Source organism: Tachypleus tridentatus, chromosome 13 (genome assembly GCF_004210375.1).
Source record: "Tachypleus tridentatus isolate NWPU-2018 chromosome 13, ASM421037v1, whole genome shotgun sequence".
NCBI lineage: Eukaryota > Metazoa > Arthropoda > Merostomata > Xiphosura > Limulidae > Tachypleus > Tachypleus tridentatus.
Window position 1 is genome coordinate 14643396 of NC_134837.1, and position 20073 is coordinate 14663468.

At 31.7% G+C, this 20073-nt stretch overlaps 1 protein-coding gene across 6 annotated transcripts in view; it reads left to right on the forward strand.

The window, feature by feature from the left end:
- LOC143239476 (furin-like protease 1) overlaps positions 1–17417 on the forward strand; it is a 59345-nt gene extending 41928 nt beyond the window's left edge. The window contains exons 14-16 of one of the 6 annotated variants that reach the window (XR_013021208.1): positions 2451–2840; positions 5128–9007; positions 9055–9970. Coding sequence is in view for 3 of the 6 variants with exons in the window: in XM_076480558.1 (XP_076336673.1) it covers positions 2451–2840; positions 15593–16092 (890 nt within the window). In the remaining 3 variants the exon portion in view is untranslated. Of the gene's footprint in view, positions 1–2450; positions 2841–5127; positions 9971–15592 lie in introns of those variants that run through there. The other 5 variants (XR_013021209.1, XR_013021210.1, XM_076480559.1 and 2 more) reach the window with 5 other exon arrangements.
- Positions 17418–20073: the final 2656 nt, after the last annotated feature.

Here is a 20073-nt window from a genome sequence, read left to right on the forward strand (position 1 = left end):
GATAACATAGCTGTATCTACTGATCAGCCCATTTCACCATGGCTAATTACCATCTCCAAACATGACATTTCTTTGAGTCATCTGAAGAAAGCAGATACTCCCAACTGGAAATATCGCCTTCTTTTTGTTGAACATCTTTCAAACCATCCTTCCATTTCCATTTATATGGATGATTTAAAATCAGGTGACTCTGTGGGCTCTGTCATGTTTGTTTGTGATTCAGTTGTTGCACATAGAGTCCCCTCTATAGTTTCTGTGTTCACTGCCAAATTGTATGCCATTTCTCTTTGCCTGGATCACATAGAAGCTATGTAGTACACGAACTGTACTATTTATACTAACTCGCTTAGATCTATTTGCCCTGGAATTGCTTCATGTTAGTTCTCACTCTGTTCTCATCAATATTCAAAACCAACTGGCCCATTTCTATCATCTACTTCTGTCCAATTTTTCTGGATACCAGGCCACATTGGTATTCACGGGAACGAGCTTGCTGACATCGCAGCTAAGTCAGTCTGCTCTGGTACTATCACTGCCTTGTCTGTCCCATACATGGACTAAGGTCCTGTATTCAAGGCTCAGCTCCACACCAGTTGGCAGTCAACTTGCAGCGAGCAACGTGATAAGCTTTTCCAAATCAAACTCTCTATTGGTCTTTGGCCATCTTGCTTCCTTAAGGATTGGAAGGAGGAAGTTGTTCACGCTAGGCTACACATTGGTCACAGTTTTTAACTCACCACTTTCTTTTATCTGGTACTGATGCACCAATGTGTGTTCTGTGTGGCACTCAAGTCACAACAGCACAGATTTTACTGTCATGCCGTTGTTACGATTGAGCGCAATAGCATCATTTTAAACATATTTATACAATGGTTTCACCCTTGACATTGTTCAGTGTCATTGGTGAGGGTGATAATGTCTACCTCATTTGTGTTTTTAAATTTTTAAGAGACATTGGTCTTTTCAACTTTATTTAAGGTTTTAATCCAGAAATTAGACTATGTTCTGATGAAACTTTGTAGAATGGATGGCGACTGCCTTTTGTGGAGATACAAGTGTAGAGGACGATGTTTCGAAAGTCTTCCGCCTTTCGTCTTCAAGTCAGTGGTTAGTGTGTGTGTGTGTGTGTGTGTGTGTGTGTAAGTGTTGTCAGTCTTTTATAGTGCCCTGGTGGATTGTGGAGAGTGTGTTACGATTGGTTGGATTATCACCGTTTCTGAATGGAGGGGAGATTTCCCGTAAATTCAACCAATGGCAGCCACACGTTACTCACCTGTAATCCATAATCTCTGTTTAGTATAGGTTTAACAGTTTTAATATAAAATGATTCTTTTATTTTTTTTGTCTTCCAGAATTTGTCTGTGTTGATGATTCTAGTTTTCTCCCAGTTTATTCTGTGTCCAATTGATGTGGCTGAATTTTGTGTTTTCATGAGTCTTGTACTGTCTTTATGTTCTTTTATTCTTGTCATGAGTTTTCTTCCTGTTTGTCCAATGTATGTGTCATTGCAGGAACATGGAATTTCACAAATGATGTTTCTCCCAGTTTATTCTGTGTCCAATTGATGTGGCTGAATTTTGTGTTTTCATGAGTCTTGTACTGTCTTTATGTTCTTTTATTCTTGTCATGAGTTTTCTTCCTGTTTCTCCAATGTATGTGTCATTGCAGGAACATGGAATTTCACAAATGATGTTTCTGAGATTCTCTTTGGTAGTTCGCTGTTTGTTTTTTACTAGAATGAACCTTAAGGTATTATTGTAGGATTTCCATTGGACTTCTGTGTTGAATTGTTGTAGGTGTGGTAGGTAAATGATGGTAATGATGGTAAGTTTCTGATCTATTCTTTCTGTTGTGGTCTTTTTCAAGGAATTTTTGATGAATGGATTGTTCTGTTTTAGCATAATTCCTTTTTACATATTTTACTTTTTTACCGGCTGTTTGGTACAGATAGCCCAGTTGCTTTGTGCCAATAAACACTTAACAACTTACCAACCAAACAATTCAAGATTGGTTATTTTTACTGAACAAACAGCATGCTGTTCTACCAGATATATTTATCACATAAGCATTACTTACAAATAATTCTGTTTTACTTTGGTGTTAATAAGTCTAAGATCTAATATATATTGTGCTGGTGTGCTTCACTCAAAGTTTGAGAAGTGAGTTTTGTATAAAAATTTATATTTTATTTTGTATTCAGTCTTTTAGTGTAATTGAATTTTGAGTCACTGGATAGATAATACTTTATAACCTTCAGAAACCTGTTAATCATAAATTTGTTTTTATTGCTTTTTGACAAAATACACAGGAATAATTGATCTGTTTTTGTGTATTTACACCTGATAATAAATTGAAGTAAATCTTGAAAACAAATAAGAGTAAATCAGGTGATGTGAAACCTCGTAAAAAAAAAAAAAATATAAAGAATGATTGTCTTCTGTGTTCATCAGGTCGTGCTTCACTTACCAACTGGACAATGATTTTGTATGGTACCTCAGAGGATCCACAACCATTGCAGAAAAATAAACATAGATCTTTAGAATATTCCATACCAACAAATTTTGCTTACAAGAACTCCACTTCAAACAAGACTACCTCAACCTTCCCCACTACTGTAACTGAAACAGTACTACCTTCGACTGAAGATATAATTCTACTGGAAGAAAATTTCAATGATAGCATTAATTATAACATCAGCAGTTCCGATTATGACAACAACAGCATCAACTATAACTCCATGTTCTTTCCTGGTATGAGTCAATCAGATTACAAATACTCGGGTGTAAACAGTGCGAGGAAAAAGGAGTCAGAGTTTATTGACAGTTTTAGAAATGTATCAAGTAAGTATTTAGTTTGTTACTTCAAGTAAGTATTTAGTTTGTTACTTCAAGTAAGTATTTAGTTTGTTACTTCATTGTGAATGATTTTTGTAGAGGATTTTCAAATGAATTTTTACTATGAAGACAGAAATATGAAGACACTTAGAATGTTTAGTTGCTACATCACATCACAACTTCTGCACTTTTATCACAGTGTACATTGCAGTAGGGCTAAACTTTATATTTAATAACTTAAATTTAAAGTTAATCAACTCCATTTCCATATATATACAGTTTTAAGATTGTTAAAAAATTGAACAGCATGTATGTGCAGTAATTTTCTTTAATTTGAAACTATGATGGTACGATTGTGTTTTGTCATAGTATCATGAAACGACACTGCACCAGTATATTTAAGTTTAAAATATTGTGTGTTAGAAATTGTCTTTTGAACACAAGTGTTAAACATGACTATGATTTTCAGCAGTGAACATTGTTGTTAGGTTTTTTTTTTTTTTGCTGATGAAATATGAGATAGATACCTTTCACTGTATAGATTTGGTGATAGAAGTTTGTAAGTGTGGCTTTATAAAATATATCCAATAAATAACAACAAACCAGTGAATGAGAAATAACATAAAATATACAAAGAAAATAATAAGAAAAGGAATTCCAAAAGTTTTATTTGTTCTTTTGTTAATTTTTACATTCCTGTTTAGAAATGAAGATGTAAAAATTCTAACAATTTATTTATCAAATCTGTATTAACAATAACACACTGATATCAGGACATATCCTCATTCCCGTGAGTTTAAAAAAGAAACTTGCTCATAATGAATATGGTACAAAAACTCTAGGCCAGGTTATTATAGAAGAACAAATGGGTAAAACAAACAGAACCTAAAAATAGTTTTGGAGAAGGCTGATTTTAAAGGGTTTTTGTGTAAATTAATTACTCATGTTCTAAGTTGAAAATTGCTTCAAATGTATAAAACCTTAGCCTTTCAATTTGAAACTTTTCAGATTTTTCTAAAGTTTTTCCTTTCTCTTTTCATATCAGCTTTTCTTGGCAGTTCTGATAATAAAGGATGTTTTTCGAGAGTTCTCTGATATTGCTGTAGGTTATGTTTAATTCCTCAAATGTTAATATTTAGAGTATGACTAAAATTGTACTTAGATCTTGAATAAATAATTCTTCAGTTATGTTGTGAATGCTTCATTTACATAACAAATAATTTAATGATGATAACATATTTTATTTAAAGAAACTTCAAGACATCAGTACAGGTTTATAACACTATATGGTATACAAAGAAATTTATGTTGAGTAGAACTGAAGGAATTGACTTCCTATAACAGTTATTATTTTAATTAGTGGCATGGCTGATTACCTGAAGTTCCAGTGAGATTAATCACCTGAAATTTGTAGTTCTGATTATTTCAACAGTTGCTTAATTTAAATAATAAATCAGTTGTTATAAAAAGAAATTTTCAATTATTAATATTTTTTATTCCAATTATTGAAGTAATTGAAGTAGTACCACCACTTACCTTTTGTTGTGTTAAACTTACTAAACCTATCTGCTGCTGTTACTAGTTTTAAACTGCTGATTAGAGAAAAGTTTTTATGGGTTTGAAGAACAGTTTTAATGAAAGAACAGCTACTGATGATCATCTAATTCTGGTATTAAGTGCTTTTCACTTGCTGAATATAATGTTGTTGACATCATAGTGTTTTAAATACTTGTATATATTCTGCCAAATAATTTGGAGTTTTATATGAAATAATGTTTTTCATGTTGAATTGCAGTCAAGAAAAAAATGTTTAAAACCTAAAATGATGACACTTATCTTGCAAAACTACCTATCAGTTATTTAAAACTGACATTAATCTAAGTTACTAAAAACAGTGTTTTTTCCAGTTTCACTAACATAGGTTTTACTATATGCACATGTACAATGATGTGTGATAATAAATGTTTAAATAAACATTATACATCAGCAGTTTAGACAAGTCTTCTCTAAATATGTTTATAAATGGTGTGTGTTTTCTGAGAACAGTTAGTAGAGTAACATGACTTTATCAAAAAACTAATCACCATTTTTACAGAAGCTATAAAGGTTTGTGTCTAATTTAATAATCTGTAGTAGCTTGTTCTGCTTCTATTGTTGCAATTTTTTGTGGAAAATACTTAAAAAAAAAAGCCTTTTAACTTTCATTGTTAAGTTAGTTTCTTGTTATTAACAACAAACTTATAGTTCTAATAGCTGTTTCAACTAACTCTGCATTACTTCTGTGTGTGTTTAGCATCCAACTCTGACATGGGGATGCATCCTGTTTCATCAGTATCCTGGGATAAGGTCTTCAAGAACGTGGAAGTAATAGAGGCCAATAATGGTTGCACTGCCATCAGTAGATGTATATTCCTCTGGTGCCTCTTGCTCTTCTCTATATGGTGGATGAATACTTTGTAAAACATACCACTCACCATTAAGATCAGATTTTAGTCTCTGCTCTTTTTCTGCACCCTTTGTGTCATCTCTGCTCATTGCATGTGTTAAAGTTTTGGACTTCCAAATTATAACATTAATAACTGTAATAGTACTCTACTGGCCTTATCTTTATTATTGTGCCTTAAATATTTCGTTCTTTTAATACATTTAAAAAAAAAAATAAATATCCACTGACTAATTTTATTGGAAGAATGTTTTTTTTTGTAAATTGTTTTCTATGTTTTAATATTTCAGTTATGGTTGAAATGATGTGGTGTAAAATCAGGGATTGTACTAAATTGAGATATCACATCATAAGATATAGAGATAATGTATTTAAATTGTTATATAGATTTTAATGATTTAAAAATTTTTACAGTTGTTAACAGATGTACCTATATATATGTATGCACACATACACGCACATGCATGCATACAAAAATGCATATATATATAAATGGTAGAAGTCTAATAAATTAATTGTATTTTTTCAGTGTATGTCTGTACGTATTTGATGTTTTCAACAGTTGTTTGGATTTAATGTTTGAAACTATCTTTTTGATTTTATAAACTGTAGTCATTGCCCTGTTTAAGTGGCTTTATTTCATTAATTCCACTTATTATCAAGACTCCTGTTTGTCCAAATAGGGCAAGTTTATTTCAACAAACTTCATGTATGTGAGTGATATTAGTTTTATGATATTTGTAAAAATGTTACAAAATTAATAAAAATAAATAACCTTTGAGTATGTGTAAAGTAAATAATAAACTTCAAAGAAGGTTAACGGTACTTTAATAAAACTGCAGTAGTTAAAGTGTAGAAAGATTTCTGTAGGGAATATTAAGTTGGTTAACTTGGATATAGGAAAGTGCTATAAAAATAAAAAACAATTACATATTTTTTTCCCTCCTTTTAAAATATATATATCAAACATTGGATGGCACAGAGCTGGGAAATATGGATATTGCTTCTTAGCATATTTTGTACAATGTACAAAACAAAGACAACGTGAAAAAAAATCCATTCAACCCATTATGGTCACTCTTCATCGAAAATAATGAGAAAAAAATTAAAATCTTTTGTTATGTACTGGGGATGGATAAATAAAAATGACTCTTCCCCTTTAAAATGTTCTTAATTTGTTTTATCTTTTATTAGATAACAAAAAAGTAAAGCTATATGTTTTTAAAACTCACTTCATGTGATCTGTTTATACATTGTACCAAATCTTAACTTTAACACTTGGTTTTTGTAAATACCTGAACTTTTGCATGCCTTTAGTTATATTTTCTCATAAAACAGTGTTTTTACTCACTGTGGTTCCTTAGATTTTCTTATTCCAATTAATCTCCAAAATGATCAAACATGTTTTTCTGCAACTGTGGAGTCATTAAAAGAAATAAGAGAATTAATGTTTTTGAATGGCTAGGTTAATCACCTGATATCAATCTGATTAATGTTTTGGAATGGCCAGGTTAATCACCTGATATCAATCTGATTAATGTTTTGAATGGCCAGGTTAATCACCTGATATCAATCTGATTAATGTTTTGGAATGGCCAGGTTAATCACCTGATATCAATCTGATTAATGTTTTTGAATGGCCAGGTTAATCACCTGATATCAATCTGATTAATGTTTTTGAATGGCCAGGTTAATCACCTGATATCAATCTGATTAATGTTTTTGAATGGCCAGGTTAATCACCTGATATCAATCTGATTAATGTTTTTGAATGGCCAGGTTAATCACCTGATATCAATCTGATTAATGTTTTTGAATGGCCAGGTTAATCACCTGATGTCAATCTGATTAATGTTTTGGAATGGCCAGGTTAATCACCTGATGTCAATCTGATTAATGTTTTGGAATGGCCAGGTTAATCACCTGATGTCAATCTGATTAATGTTTTGGAATGGCCAGGTTAATCACCTGATGTCAATCTGATTAATGTTTTGGAATGGCCAGGTTAATCACCTGATGTCAATCTGATTAATGTTTTGGAATGGCCAGGTTAATCACCTGATGTCAATCTGATTAATGTTTTGGAATGGCCAGGTTAATCACCTGATGTCAATCTGATTAATGTTTTTGAATGGCCAGGTTAATCACCTGATGTCAATCTGATTAATGTTTTTGAATGGCCAGGTTAATCACCTGATGTCAATCTGATTAATGTTTTTGAATGGCCAGGTTAATCACCTGATGTCAATCTGATTAATGTTTTTGAATGACCAGGTTAATCACCTGATGTCAATCTCATTAATGTTTTTGAATGACCAGGTTAATCACCTGATGTCAATCTGATTAATGTTTTTGAATGACCAGGTTAATCACCTGATATCAATCTGATTAATGTTTTTGAATGACCAGGTTAATCACCTGATGTCAATCTGATTAATGTTTTTGAATGACTAGGTTAATCACCTGATGTCAATCTGATTAATGTTTTTGAATGACTAGGTTAATCACCTGATATCAATCTGATTAATGTTTTTGAATGGCCAGGTTAATCACCTGATATCAATCTGATTGAAAATTTATAGGTTGAATTAAACTGATTACCAAACGATCAGAAGCCAAACACGGAAATGGACTTTTTGAAGTACGCAAAGAAAGATGGTGGTCAATCACTCTGGAATATCTGTACAAACTCACTGAAAGCATGCCAAGCCGATATGAAGCAGTACTGAAACCTAAAAGAATGCTAACTAAATATTAATTTGTGAAACACACTTTTTTATTTTAAATTTCATTTTTATGTTTGATTATTGCAGAGAAAATTGTTTGGTCATTTTGTAGGCTAATTGGAATAAGATTAAAAGTATAGAAGGTATACGAATGATAAGATGTAACTTGAAAACAAGAAAATTTCAGGTATTTACAAAAGCCAGTGTTAAAATTAGGAATTGAGATCTATTTGAACAGATCTCATCAGGTGCTTTGTAAAAACAGTTTTATGTTTCTCTTATCTAATAAAAAAAATACAACAACACTTTCAAAGGGGGTTACATTCATTAGTTCACTTGTATATATGTAAAACTAACTGAAATATAGACTGTTACATCTATACTCCTGTTACATGAAAGTTTAAATTATCTGAGCCATGCGTGGTCTCTTAGTTAACTTATGAAGAATGTAAGTGTCAGGATTTTATGTTGATGAACACATACTCTAATAAAAGTTACATTCAAACCTATTCTTGGGCTAAAAAAGCCTTTGTGGTAGTGGTTGGTTGATGCTGTAAACTGGCTGTTTTCATCAGTAGTTTAAAGTTAAGGATTGCTATAACTGAATGTTAAGGGTGTCAGATTTAGCTGTTTAGGCCACATAATGTGTCATCCTGATTATAAAAGTTACTGAAGTTTACATATTACATTTCCGAGCTCAGTTAAAGATTGTAGCAACTGTTGTAGAATAAAAGGAACACCTGTCTGAATTAACATAAACACTTACAGAACCTGGGCATGAAAACCATACATTTAATACAAATTAAAATTTGTGAAAGTTTGTTAGTGTCTGTAGCAGTAATTTGTTGTAATATGTTGATTTTGCACAGTGCAATATTGATGGATGATGTGCAATGAAGTTTATTGATTGATTTTTGTAAAATCACCTACTGAGTTTTTTCTCAAGCTGATCCTTTAAGAATAATCATGATCTAACTATTTTTAGTTGTGCAAAGCTATGTAAGGTACATGATTTCATGTATGTGTTTTTAGTTGTGCAAAGCTATGTAAGGTATATGATTTCATGTGTGTGTTCTCATAAATAACTTATTCTCTTAGCAGTGTTATGTCTGTGTACAGTTTCTTTCTCTCCAAGGTGTTTGGACAGGTTTGTAAAAAGAAATTATCTGAAAACAGTTGGTGTGGTGTTTTTATGAATAAAAACTTAATGAAACAAGCAGTACATCATTAAATATTTAGACACAGAATTAGTTATTTTTTATAGCAATAAATATGTGTGTGCATATGATAGAGAGAGGGTATATTATTTAACATGCATTAGCAACAGAAATCTTAACTGACCAACAGGCTGGTGGCAATATAGTATATCAGGTTAGAGGAAAATCTTTGATCCTTTAATACTATTATTATTACAAATTTTGAAATTTCTAAGATACTAAAAAAACTAAGACTAAGTAACTGTATAAAAAAACGTAAATCTGAATAATTTGCAAAAATTATTTTTCTTATGAAACTAGTTACTATAATTTTATTTAATGAAAAATATTGAACTTTAATTTTACAATGGAGTACAGATATCATAATCATTTTCAGATTTCTGTTGGCATGACAGGATTTATTTTAAATAGATTCATTTGTAACAAATAATCACATTTTAATATCAAATCACTATGGTGATGTTTTTAAGTAATGAAACTAAGAAGTTACTATTTAGAGGTATAACTAATAATTTATTCTATGACAATGCTGTGTTCTTCTCACTTAATATACTGGTATTATTTCTGGTACAATTACTTGTGTTGTTGGTGCTGTAAGAAGATGGATAACTGGAAAATTATAAAACAAAATAGCCTGTTTATATATAAATTTGTTATAATTGTGGTTGTTATAGAAAAGTCGATTGTTTATACATCCTTAAGGATAACTGTATTTCAGGAACAATAAACTAATATATACAGCTCAACTAATTTATAGATTTTTTATGGTGATTGTTTATAAATTCCTAAGAATGATTGTGCTTTGTAACAAAATTATAAACACAATTTAACTATTACTTTTTTTTTTTATCTTTTATATTGTGCCACTATATGAACACATGGTCATGCCCTATAAATTAATGTGATGGAGTCTCAGTGTTCTTGGGATTTTTTTTTGTGGTCTTTATTTCCTTTTTAATCTTGCTGTACATTCAGTATCAACTAGAAAATCAAAATAATTATATATGAATATTTAATATTTATTTGTAAAGTTAAATATAATAAAAGATGTTAAATTTTTATGTCCATATAGTTGAAATGGCCCTTCCAGAAACAGCAGTATTAATATAGATGCTTCCTACTAAATATTTGGTAAATACCATTATTAAAGGAAACTAGTCTGGAAAATCATGATAGAGTTTATATAAGATGGAACTTCATGTAAACTGGTTTTATAGTTGCCATGATGGTAGTAACCAGATATTAGCTCTGCTTTAGTGGTTTTCCCACAATATAAATAATTATTTCTGGTCTTCTTAATGCACCTTTCAGGAAGATCCCACAGAGGTTTCTTCAAGGAATGTACTACAGAGTAAGTTTGAAATTTGACTCGCTGTGTATGGAGAAAGCTTAAACTCCATTAAAGAAATTTAAAATCAACTAGAGAAACGTGTGAATGGGATGAAAGACATTGTCATAGTATGTATATATCAAATGCTATACATTATTCCATATTGAAGAAGCATTGCATTATAGGCACAAATTATAATTTATTATTCTCAGAGAACTTGCGCTACTTATATATTTGTTGGATATTCCAACAGAATAAAAGGAATGGTAAGTTCTCACCTGACTTACCAATGGAAAAGACAATTTCTGATAGTGTGTTTTACTTTACAGCAGTCTTTTCACACAAGAAAATGCATGTGATAATAGCATATGGGAGTGACCAGACATAACAGGTAATAGGGTAAAAGGAACTTAACCATATTTTGTCATAATTTTAAGACTCTCAGTCCAGTCTACATGAAAAGATATGGTATTCAATTATGCATCCACAGGACACCTAACCAATCATTTGATCATTGAGTAAAATTTGGCAGCCAAAGAAGTAATTCAGTAAAAGTTTACCTGTCAGCTTGTTTATTTTTTGAAAAATAAAATTTTACTGAATGGTGCAGCATGTAGTTTACCAAATGCAAGATTATTTCTATGAACAAACTTAACACTTATTTAACATGCTTTTACACTTTCAAAATATCCAAATGAGACAATGTTATCTTTACTAAATTCAAAAGTCAATTAGGTAACAAGAAGTTTTGTATTAAATTGTTATTCATTATTGCATTGCTCATTATTTAACCTGAGGCTTAAGTGTTAAGTTTTTTATTTTCTTTTGCATTTGAGGATTTTCTTAATACAACTGGAATCTAGATGCAAGCTTAAACTTGTAATGAATACTAAGTAGTTTGTTTTTGACAGAAGAACAGATGAATATTTAATGATAAGGAATTATTGGCCCGGAATTAAATAGTTCACAAAGCCTCTTTATACATAATTTTGTTAATTCTTGCAAAATGGGAGTTCATATTAATTTTTTTTTATTTTGTATAATGGGAATTAAATATATATTTCCCGTAGTTATGTACTTTTCTTCAGTATTGGCTATGTTTGAATGTTAAAGTTAAGTGTGATTGATAAAATAAATTTCACCAAAAAAAAAAAAAAAAAATGTATCTACTAATGTTGCTAAATTGTTTTTTTAAATTCACTATGGATATTTTGTAGTTAATATCTACAACATTGTTTTTATTTATGCTTTGTTTCAAGCCTAAAATATTTATTGTCACATGTTCAAATTACTTAAAAGTAAGGACAGCTTTTAAAATGCACAATAAAAACTATTTGGGCGATGACCAACTTTAAAGGACTACATATTGCGCTTGCTTTAGGCTACCATCAAAAGGAATAAAACATAAGTATCAAGCGAATGGTAGGTCTACTTACAAGTTTATATTCAGTATTGTTTTCAACCAAAATTTGTTTTCATTTAATAAAAGTAATACAGCATCTTTAAAAAATTAATGAATTATTATTGCATAAACAAAGATATTTTGTTACATGTTTTGGCCACGTTTGTTCAACCCATAAAACGTTTTAAAATTATGTATAACTATTCGTGCTGTGTGTTATTTGTTACGATTTATGTTGCGTTTTATAAAAAGTTTCTAAAGAAACCGTTATCAGCATTCAAATTGGTTTGAAAAACGTGTATTTATGAAACAATAGGCTAAAGTTTTATCTACCGGCAGTACCGCGAAATTTTAAAGGTCGTTTAGATATCCGCTTGTTTGAAAACGTTATGTTTAGAATTACGTTGTGGGCTTCAAACATAGTTTAATTAGGGTTATGAGAAAGGTTAACTAAAAGGATGAAACTACAGATGCTGAAAGTGGAAATAAAGATGGTTTGGGGAGAATGTTTGATACAAAACTAAACAAATATTGTAAATATTTTATTTACAAAAGTGAAAGGGCGACACGAGTTTAGTGGAACGAAAAACCAGGAAATAACATAATTAAACGAGAAGGTGAATTCCAAAATAAGTTCATAAATACATGTATATTATTATATAAGTTGGAGAAGTGAAATCTTGGTATTCTTTCGGTTATGTTTCTAAACGACGTGATGTTTGGCCTAGATATTTTTTCCACGTTGACACGAGACACTGTATATACCCAGTTTTGTTCTTTTAATAGGGACTTTTCAGGTTAGGTAGCAATATGTTAATTTTATCTAAAAGTTTAAATCCAGTTTTTACATCAGTACTCAAATTATTAGAAAATCTAGTAATTTTGGCACAAAGGGAATGAAACAAATTTGTTGTGTTTTGTGTTGTTGGTAGGTGAAAGGTTAAAGTATATTTTTTTCTGTTTTCAAGTTTAATAAAAGGTCTGTATATGCTATTGGGGTTAAAACCTTAATGTTCGTAAAAAGTTCCATAAGTAAGTCTTCTCTATGTGTGAAAATTTGTAAGGAACGATTAAAGTGAAATAGGAGGATATGTTCTGTGATTGGTGTGATGTGGGTTTCTGTATATATTGGTATTAGCATTGTTATTCTCTTTGAAATAGCATCTAACACCAGAGGTTAGTGTTGCATCATATTTCGTGTTTGAAAATTATGGTATTTGGTCTTAATGAGTTTAAATATTCAACGAAAGTAAGTGGCGTCTCTTTCTTACGTTGCCATACGCTGAAGATAACGTTTACGTATCTTAACGTACTTTTAGTTTGTGAATTCTATGAATAGTACTTGTATGTATTATAAGCTAAGAAGAGTCAAGTGGAACATCTAACCTACTTCTTTTCTATAGTCTTCCCCTAATGGTATACAAATAATTTTCCTTAGTGATTTTCAACCTTCCAATCTGTTCCTGTGATTGGATGTATTTTTAAGAACAAAAATAAAAAAAATAACATAAAATGAATAAGTTATGTGATTAGTTATTGAAAGCTCTGCTTTACAAACTTGCCAACAAAATCGATTACGGTATTTTTCTCGGATAATTTAATGATAGTATTCTAGTTTGTTGACAAAAAACTTAGCTTAGTGTTTAGTCAGTAAAAACAAAAGATATGTTTTAAGTTTGAACTGATCTCTAGTTGGGTTGTTACGAATATTGAACCAGAAACAATACTACATAATTATCCTGTTCTTGAGTGCATGAACTTTTAATGGCAGAAAAATGTTAAAAGTGTATTATAATAGTTTGTTAGTGTAGTATGTGGAGTGTACAGTACGTCAAAGGATTGAGTATAGTATATTGAAACGATTTCGAGTGTGCAAGTTAGTATGTCACATGATTAACACAGCTAATATGAAATAATAGTGGAATGTAATGTATTAGAAATACGTTTGACATTGTATGGAGTTTGGTAGGTGATGTGATGTTACCAAAATTAATCACTTTTGTGAAGGATGCGCAATCTACCAACTTATAATATCCATACACGTAGCTCCTAAAGACTTATTCAAAGGAATATAGATCAACTTGAGGCGCCAGTACTAACAAAAAGAAGACCTGCAATAAGTCATACCCCAGTTGTGTTAAGTAAACTGTAGCATCTCGTAACAGGTGAGAATCCATGAACACAAACTCGAGTAGTAAAAGTCATCTACGTGCACCCAACATAAACAAGAATAATATCCAGCGATATCTCCTGTTAAATAGTTGTATATCTTAAACAGCTGCAAAATAACATTGTATTAATGTTATTCCATACAGAGGCGTATTGACCAATTCACTGAACGTACTGCCTATGGATTTCTGTGTGATCAAACTGTTTAAATAGGCAGTGGAAAATTGTCATCCTCAGACACAAAAAGGATTATTGAAAGCAATTAAGGAAGAATAATATGCTTTAGACATGACATTCTTACAATGAAAAAAGCCTTTTGCAATGAGAACTATCTTGCAGGCTGTTGTCAAGGCGCATAATCTTCAGGTAGAACATGACCAGTGATGGTGACATGGACTGTAATGACATGATGAGATTCCAAAATAATTTTGATATAACATATCCAACCCTCTGTATATGTTTATTTACCTTTTATTTTAGACAGGTGAACATTTTATGTTCCATTTTTGGTATCACTTGAAACGTTTCCACGAATTAGTTTCTGCAACGTTTAAACTAAGAGACGAACTTTGAGGTTTGTTGGTGGAATGGCCGACCAGTGACGTAAAAAAAAAAAAAACGCGTGAATTCTTGATAGATGATAGTTTCGTAATCTTTATAAAGTTGGCATGGTATGGCCTAGCGCGTTAAGGCGTGCGCTTCGTAATCTGAGGGTCGCAGGTTCGCGCCTAAGTCGCGCCAAACATGCTCGCCCTCCCAGCCGTGGGGCGTTATAAAGTGACGATCAATCCCACTTTTCGTTAGTAAAAGAGTAGCCAAAGAGTTGGCGGTGGGTGGTGATGACTAGCTGCCTTCCCTCTAGTCTTACACTGCTAAATTAGGGACGGCTAGCACAGATAGCCCTCGAGTAGCTTTGTGCGAAATTCCAAAACAAACAAACTTTATAAAGTCTTGTCGTCTTATTCAGATTTACACTGCGACTTCCTTTACAACTTTTAACAAGATCTCTCTCAAGGGTCAGGGTTGTCTTGTGTTTTTGTGCACTGGTCGCCATTATAGTTTTCACTTACACTACGTTTGGTCTCTTTCTTCAACTTCTAGGTTAAAAATTCAGATTTAATGTCACACAACATTTTTACGTCGTTCCTCATGTTGTTTATTATTTCTAGTAAGATTAATGAGTGGAACTGCACTGACGTGGTGTTCTCAGATAAAGTTTAGTTCAAAGAAATATTTCAGAAATCTAAAAAAAGTGCAAATCTAGGACTTTTATCGTATAATCCGTTTAGATCAATGCATATTTGGAACTCGTACACTGTTGTTAGTTTTTCTTTGTCAGATTTAATCTAAACAAATATACTTGAATGCGCGCAATACTTACATGGAATAACTGATTTGTATGAATTAGCTGGTTTTGTAATTTCGTACTTTATTTCTGTAGTATTTCTTAATCATATGTTGTAATTTTCAGACTGTCCTTCGTCTCAGATTCTTATGAATGGAGCATGTGTCAAGGAATGTCCTTACGGCTACTACACGCAACAGGAATACATTCACGGCATAACTGAGGAAACACTGAAGACTTGTGTTGCATGTCACTATACTTGTAAAGGATGTGATGGCCCACATGACTATCAGTGTAACATCTGTTATGGAGACGCTGACTTGGATAATAATTATTGTCGTCAGAGGGCACAACAATTGCAGCTCAGAGAATCGGCTCGATGGTACACTACGATGACCGTAACATTTGTTATTTTATGTTTTATAACTATTATTTTAGTAGTACTTGTGATGCTAGAGAGGAAATTGTACTTGTCTAATTGTTTAAAAAAACACACTAAATATTCCAAACTACCTGTTAAAACTTTAAATCATGTAAATATCGAAAACAAGGCCTCTATAGTGTCTTACCACGATGAAGACACAAGCAATATAAAACAGTACTATGATCGTGATAATGAAATATGAAGATAAAATATTCGTAACTTGATGAAACAATAGGTACATGATTACTTGGTCGCTGAACAAGTTTGATGGGATAAAATATTCTTTACATTTCATTACTTCAAATTAAACCAAATAAATTTACATCATTATTTATCTTACGACTCCTGGTGGGATAATAATGTAGGTACATTATAAAATAACTTACACAATAATGACGAACTACAAATTGAAGGATCCACTTGTGAGCCAGTGGAGGCTCCTGTTTGTTATCTTTCATGAATGCTTAGTAGTATAAAATTGCAAAACTGGCATATAAGCTGTTAATGTTTCTTAGGGTTAAAGTAAAATTGGAAACGTGAATTTTATTATTTAAGAGATAATAATCACGAAAAGCGACTTTAATTATCCGTTCTGCATGTCTTATGATTACTATAGATGTTCCGATGAATTATATATATATATACAATAATACGATATTCCATCATATATACTCCTCTGTGGCATAAAGTATGTCTGTGGATTTACAACGCTAGCAGAACTGGCATGGCCAGGTGGTTAAGGCGCTCAATTCGTAATCTGAGGGACGCAGATTCGAATCCCCGTCACACCAAAAACCTCGGACTTTCAGCCGTGGGGACGTTATAGGTTAAGGTCAATCCCACTATTCATTGGTAAAAGAGTAGCCTAAGAGTTGGCGGCGGGTGGTGATAACTAGCTAGCTGCCTTTCCTCTAGTCTTACGCTTCTAAATTACGGGCGGCTAGCGCGGATAGCCCTCATGTAGCTTCGCGCGAAATTAAAAAAAAACAAAACAAACAACGCTAGCAACCCGATTTCGATATCCCTGGTGGGTATAGTATAGATAATCCTTTGTGTAGCTTTGTGCTTAATTACAAACAACCAAACCCTCCATATGTATCCAGATAAAGTCATGAGTAATATTTTATTTTTATCAAATGAGTAGTTGTGAAAAAAACACCATAAAATATTTTTAGTCTAATTTCAGAAGGAGAACTGTGAACACAGCGGTTTGTTATGAAATCTGTTATTTCTCGAAGGGCTTCAACATAGTCAAAAACTATTCATTTAGTGACTATGTGAAATACGCAGACATTTGCAGGTTTTTGCAGAATGAGATGTTCTTTGGATGAAATGTGAAACTAGCGTTTTATATGGATGTGTAGAAATATGTAACAAGTCCTAGTGATGGCTTTATTTATATTAGGCTTATATTTAGTAGATGCTTTGTGAATCGCTCATGGAATAATTGTTTTTTTTTTATAAATATATTTTAGTAATTCTTTATTAAGTATTTCTAAACTGTCTGAATAAATATTTTTGTGGTTACTTTTGCTGAGTGCTTCTTATATTGTTGTCGATTACAATTCACAGTCTTGTTAGAACTATTAAGACTTGTACATAAAACAATGGTTATTTCCTTAGACTTCTCTGTTTTGCTTAAAGGATCCTACATATACTAGTAATACTTCGACCTGTTACGTATTACGATTTATCTCGGATGAGCTTCCAGTTTATTATCCCTACGTATTGCAATTTCAAATAGTCTGAAGCTGAAATAAATTATAATTTGGACTTGAAAGCTAGTTGAATGTAGAGATTATCAAATTTATTATGTTTGCCAACAAGATTTACACACACAGGTTTCTTTCTTAACACAAATATATTTTAATATACAACAATAATATAATTTACAATAACAATTATTACAAAAAAATGATTTATATACAAGAGTTTTGCAAACTTACAAGTAATACTGAGCCTTCAATCTGACTGGAACTGAATAGACGATTCACGATGAGTGTATTAATTTCGAGTTGATATCAGTACAGTTCACTTTACTAGTAGCTGGCTAGTTTTTCACTGATCGCGCGTGAGTGTTTCATTGCTGAAGTTATCTTATGTTGTCGTAGAAATACTTACGTTTATCCGCTGAAGTTAGACAGTTTACAATGTTCGAAATCTATAAACATTTCTGGTCACGTATCTGTAGTTTCCCCGATTAATAACCGTTGATCACAGTTGTGGCTTCCGAGGTTTATTTCATACCTACTGTTGTAAACCTACAACATATACTGTCTCTTGGCAAATCGCATTGGTTTATAAGCTAGAAAGGAAAGTTTCTATAAATTTCAGCTAAGGCAGTAATACTAGCAATCACTAGTATTTACATACACACATAGTGCATTGTTGATTCTTGCACTCGAGAATCTTCTACGACTTTGGTGAATAGGCGAGAATTTCGCAACACAGATTTAATTGTATAAGTTACACGCATTTCTCAATATATAGTTAACTGAAACAATTGTAGACATTAAAATAAATACGTAACAGTAAATCCGTTTCAGACCACAAATCCCAATATAACAACGATGGATATTATACATGCCTTTAGGATTCCACATGTACTAGTAAATACTTGATAAAAAGTAAACAAGAGAGAAAAGAAAAAAAGACAAATAAAGACTTACAACTATATTCACAAACACCATACGTCACCCACACAGGATGTGTTAACAACATAAAGGCAAGACGGTGGTGAGAAGTCACAACCTAATATTATCACAGTTAGTTTGAAATCAGAAACATAATTTAGAACATCCTTTATGAACGTGGATTCCGACACATTAGTAAAAACAAAAAGACCAGCAAAAGTTAAAAATATAATAGAAAAATGTAATGTAATGAATTTAAATATGTAGATTCATAACTCACAACCCAAAAGTGTTACCTGCTCTTCGTTTTAATACAATTATTTTTCAGATGTACACTGACTACATAAGCACCAGTACATCTGCAACCATAACATTTACAATAAAATACACTCAAATATTTAAAAATAATTCCAGTCACACAAATGTTTTCACCTTGAGTTTAATTTTTTTTTTCATTGACTAGTGTGTTTGTGTGGAAAGGATATTCGTGTAATGAGTTTGTTCTGGCTCCAGGTTTGTGCAACCTATCCTCATAGAATGTGATTATTTTGTAAGTGTACGTACGTAGCGTATTTTTGGCGAATAGATAATCTGTGAAACTATCATATCTGGTGGTGCGAGTCAGAACATAGCGTTGATTATTATCACCTTGGAATAAGCACTGTAAATAAAATAGATAGTAAACGTTTTTTTCTTCTTTTACTTTCATGACTATCTAATCGAGGGCTATTTGCGTTAGCCGTCCCTTATTTTAGAGTGTTGGACTAGGGCTACCTAAAAAAGCAGCTAGTCAACACAACCCACCAACAACTCTTCGGCTACTCTTTACCAACGAAAAATGGGAAATTTACTATTATATTATAACGTTTTCGTGACTGAAAGGTTGAGCATGTTCCATGAAGGTATTTGAAACCTACAGATTACGAGTCGAGCACCTTAACAAGAGGCTTTGCTAGGCCTAGTTTATTGTAAACAGTGCTTCCGAATGAATGCAGTATTGTCCGTATTTTAGGCTCTCAGAGAATAGTGAAAGGATAACTTTTGATACAAAATGAATAAAAATATATCTAGTTGTATTAAAATTCATTATTCGATTTAATATTTGTACGTTTTCTGGAAAACTTTGAGTAGATAAGACCATATTACTGAGTATAAATAATTGAAAGTTCGTCGTTATTTATTTACCATCTTGAACGAAATTAAGCTTTATTTTTAACAAAGGAAACATACTTATTTCTTCAGCGTTTGTTTGATCAAAGATTTTCCGATTTTTAGAGGTTTGTATTTAACGTTTTATTTGAAAAACATAGATAAACCCAGTAATTATCGAGGGATTATTAAATATTTAACTACACAGCATAAATTGTCAGTTTTTGGATTTATTATGAATAAAGTTAGTAAATACAGGGTCTCCGAAAAAAATTGTATACACACTTTGAATAATTATAAATACAATGTTTATTAAGATATATCTAGGTTTTATAATCCAAGTTTAAGAAAACAAATGTAGAATCTTTTGAGTTATCGCAGGTGTTCGAACTGATGACCGT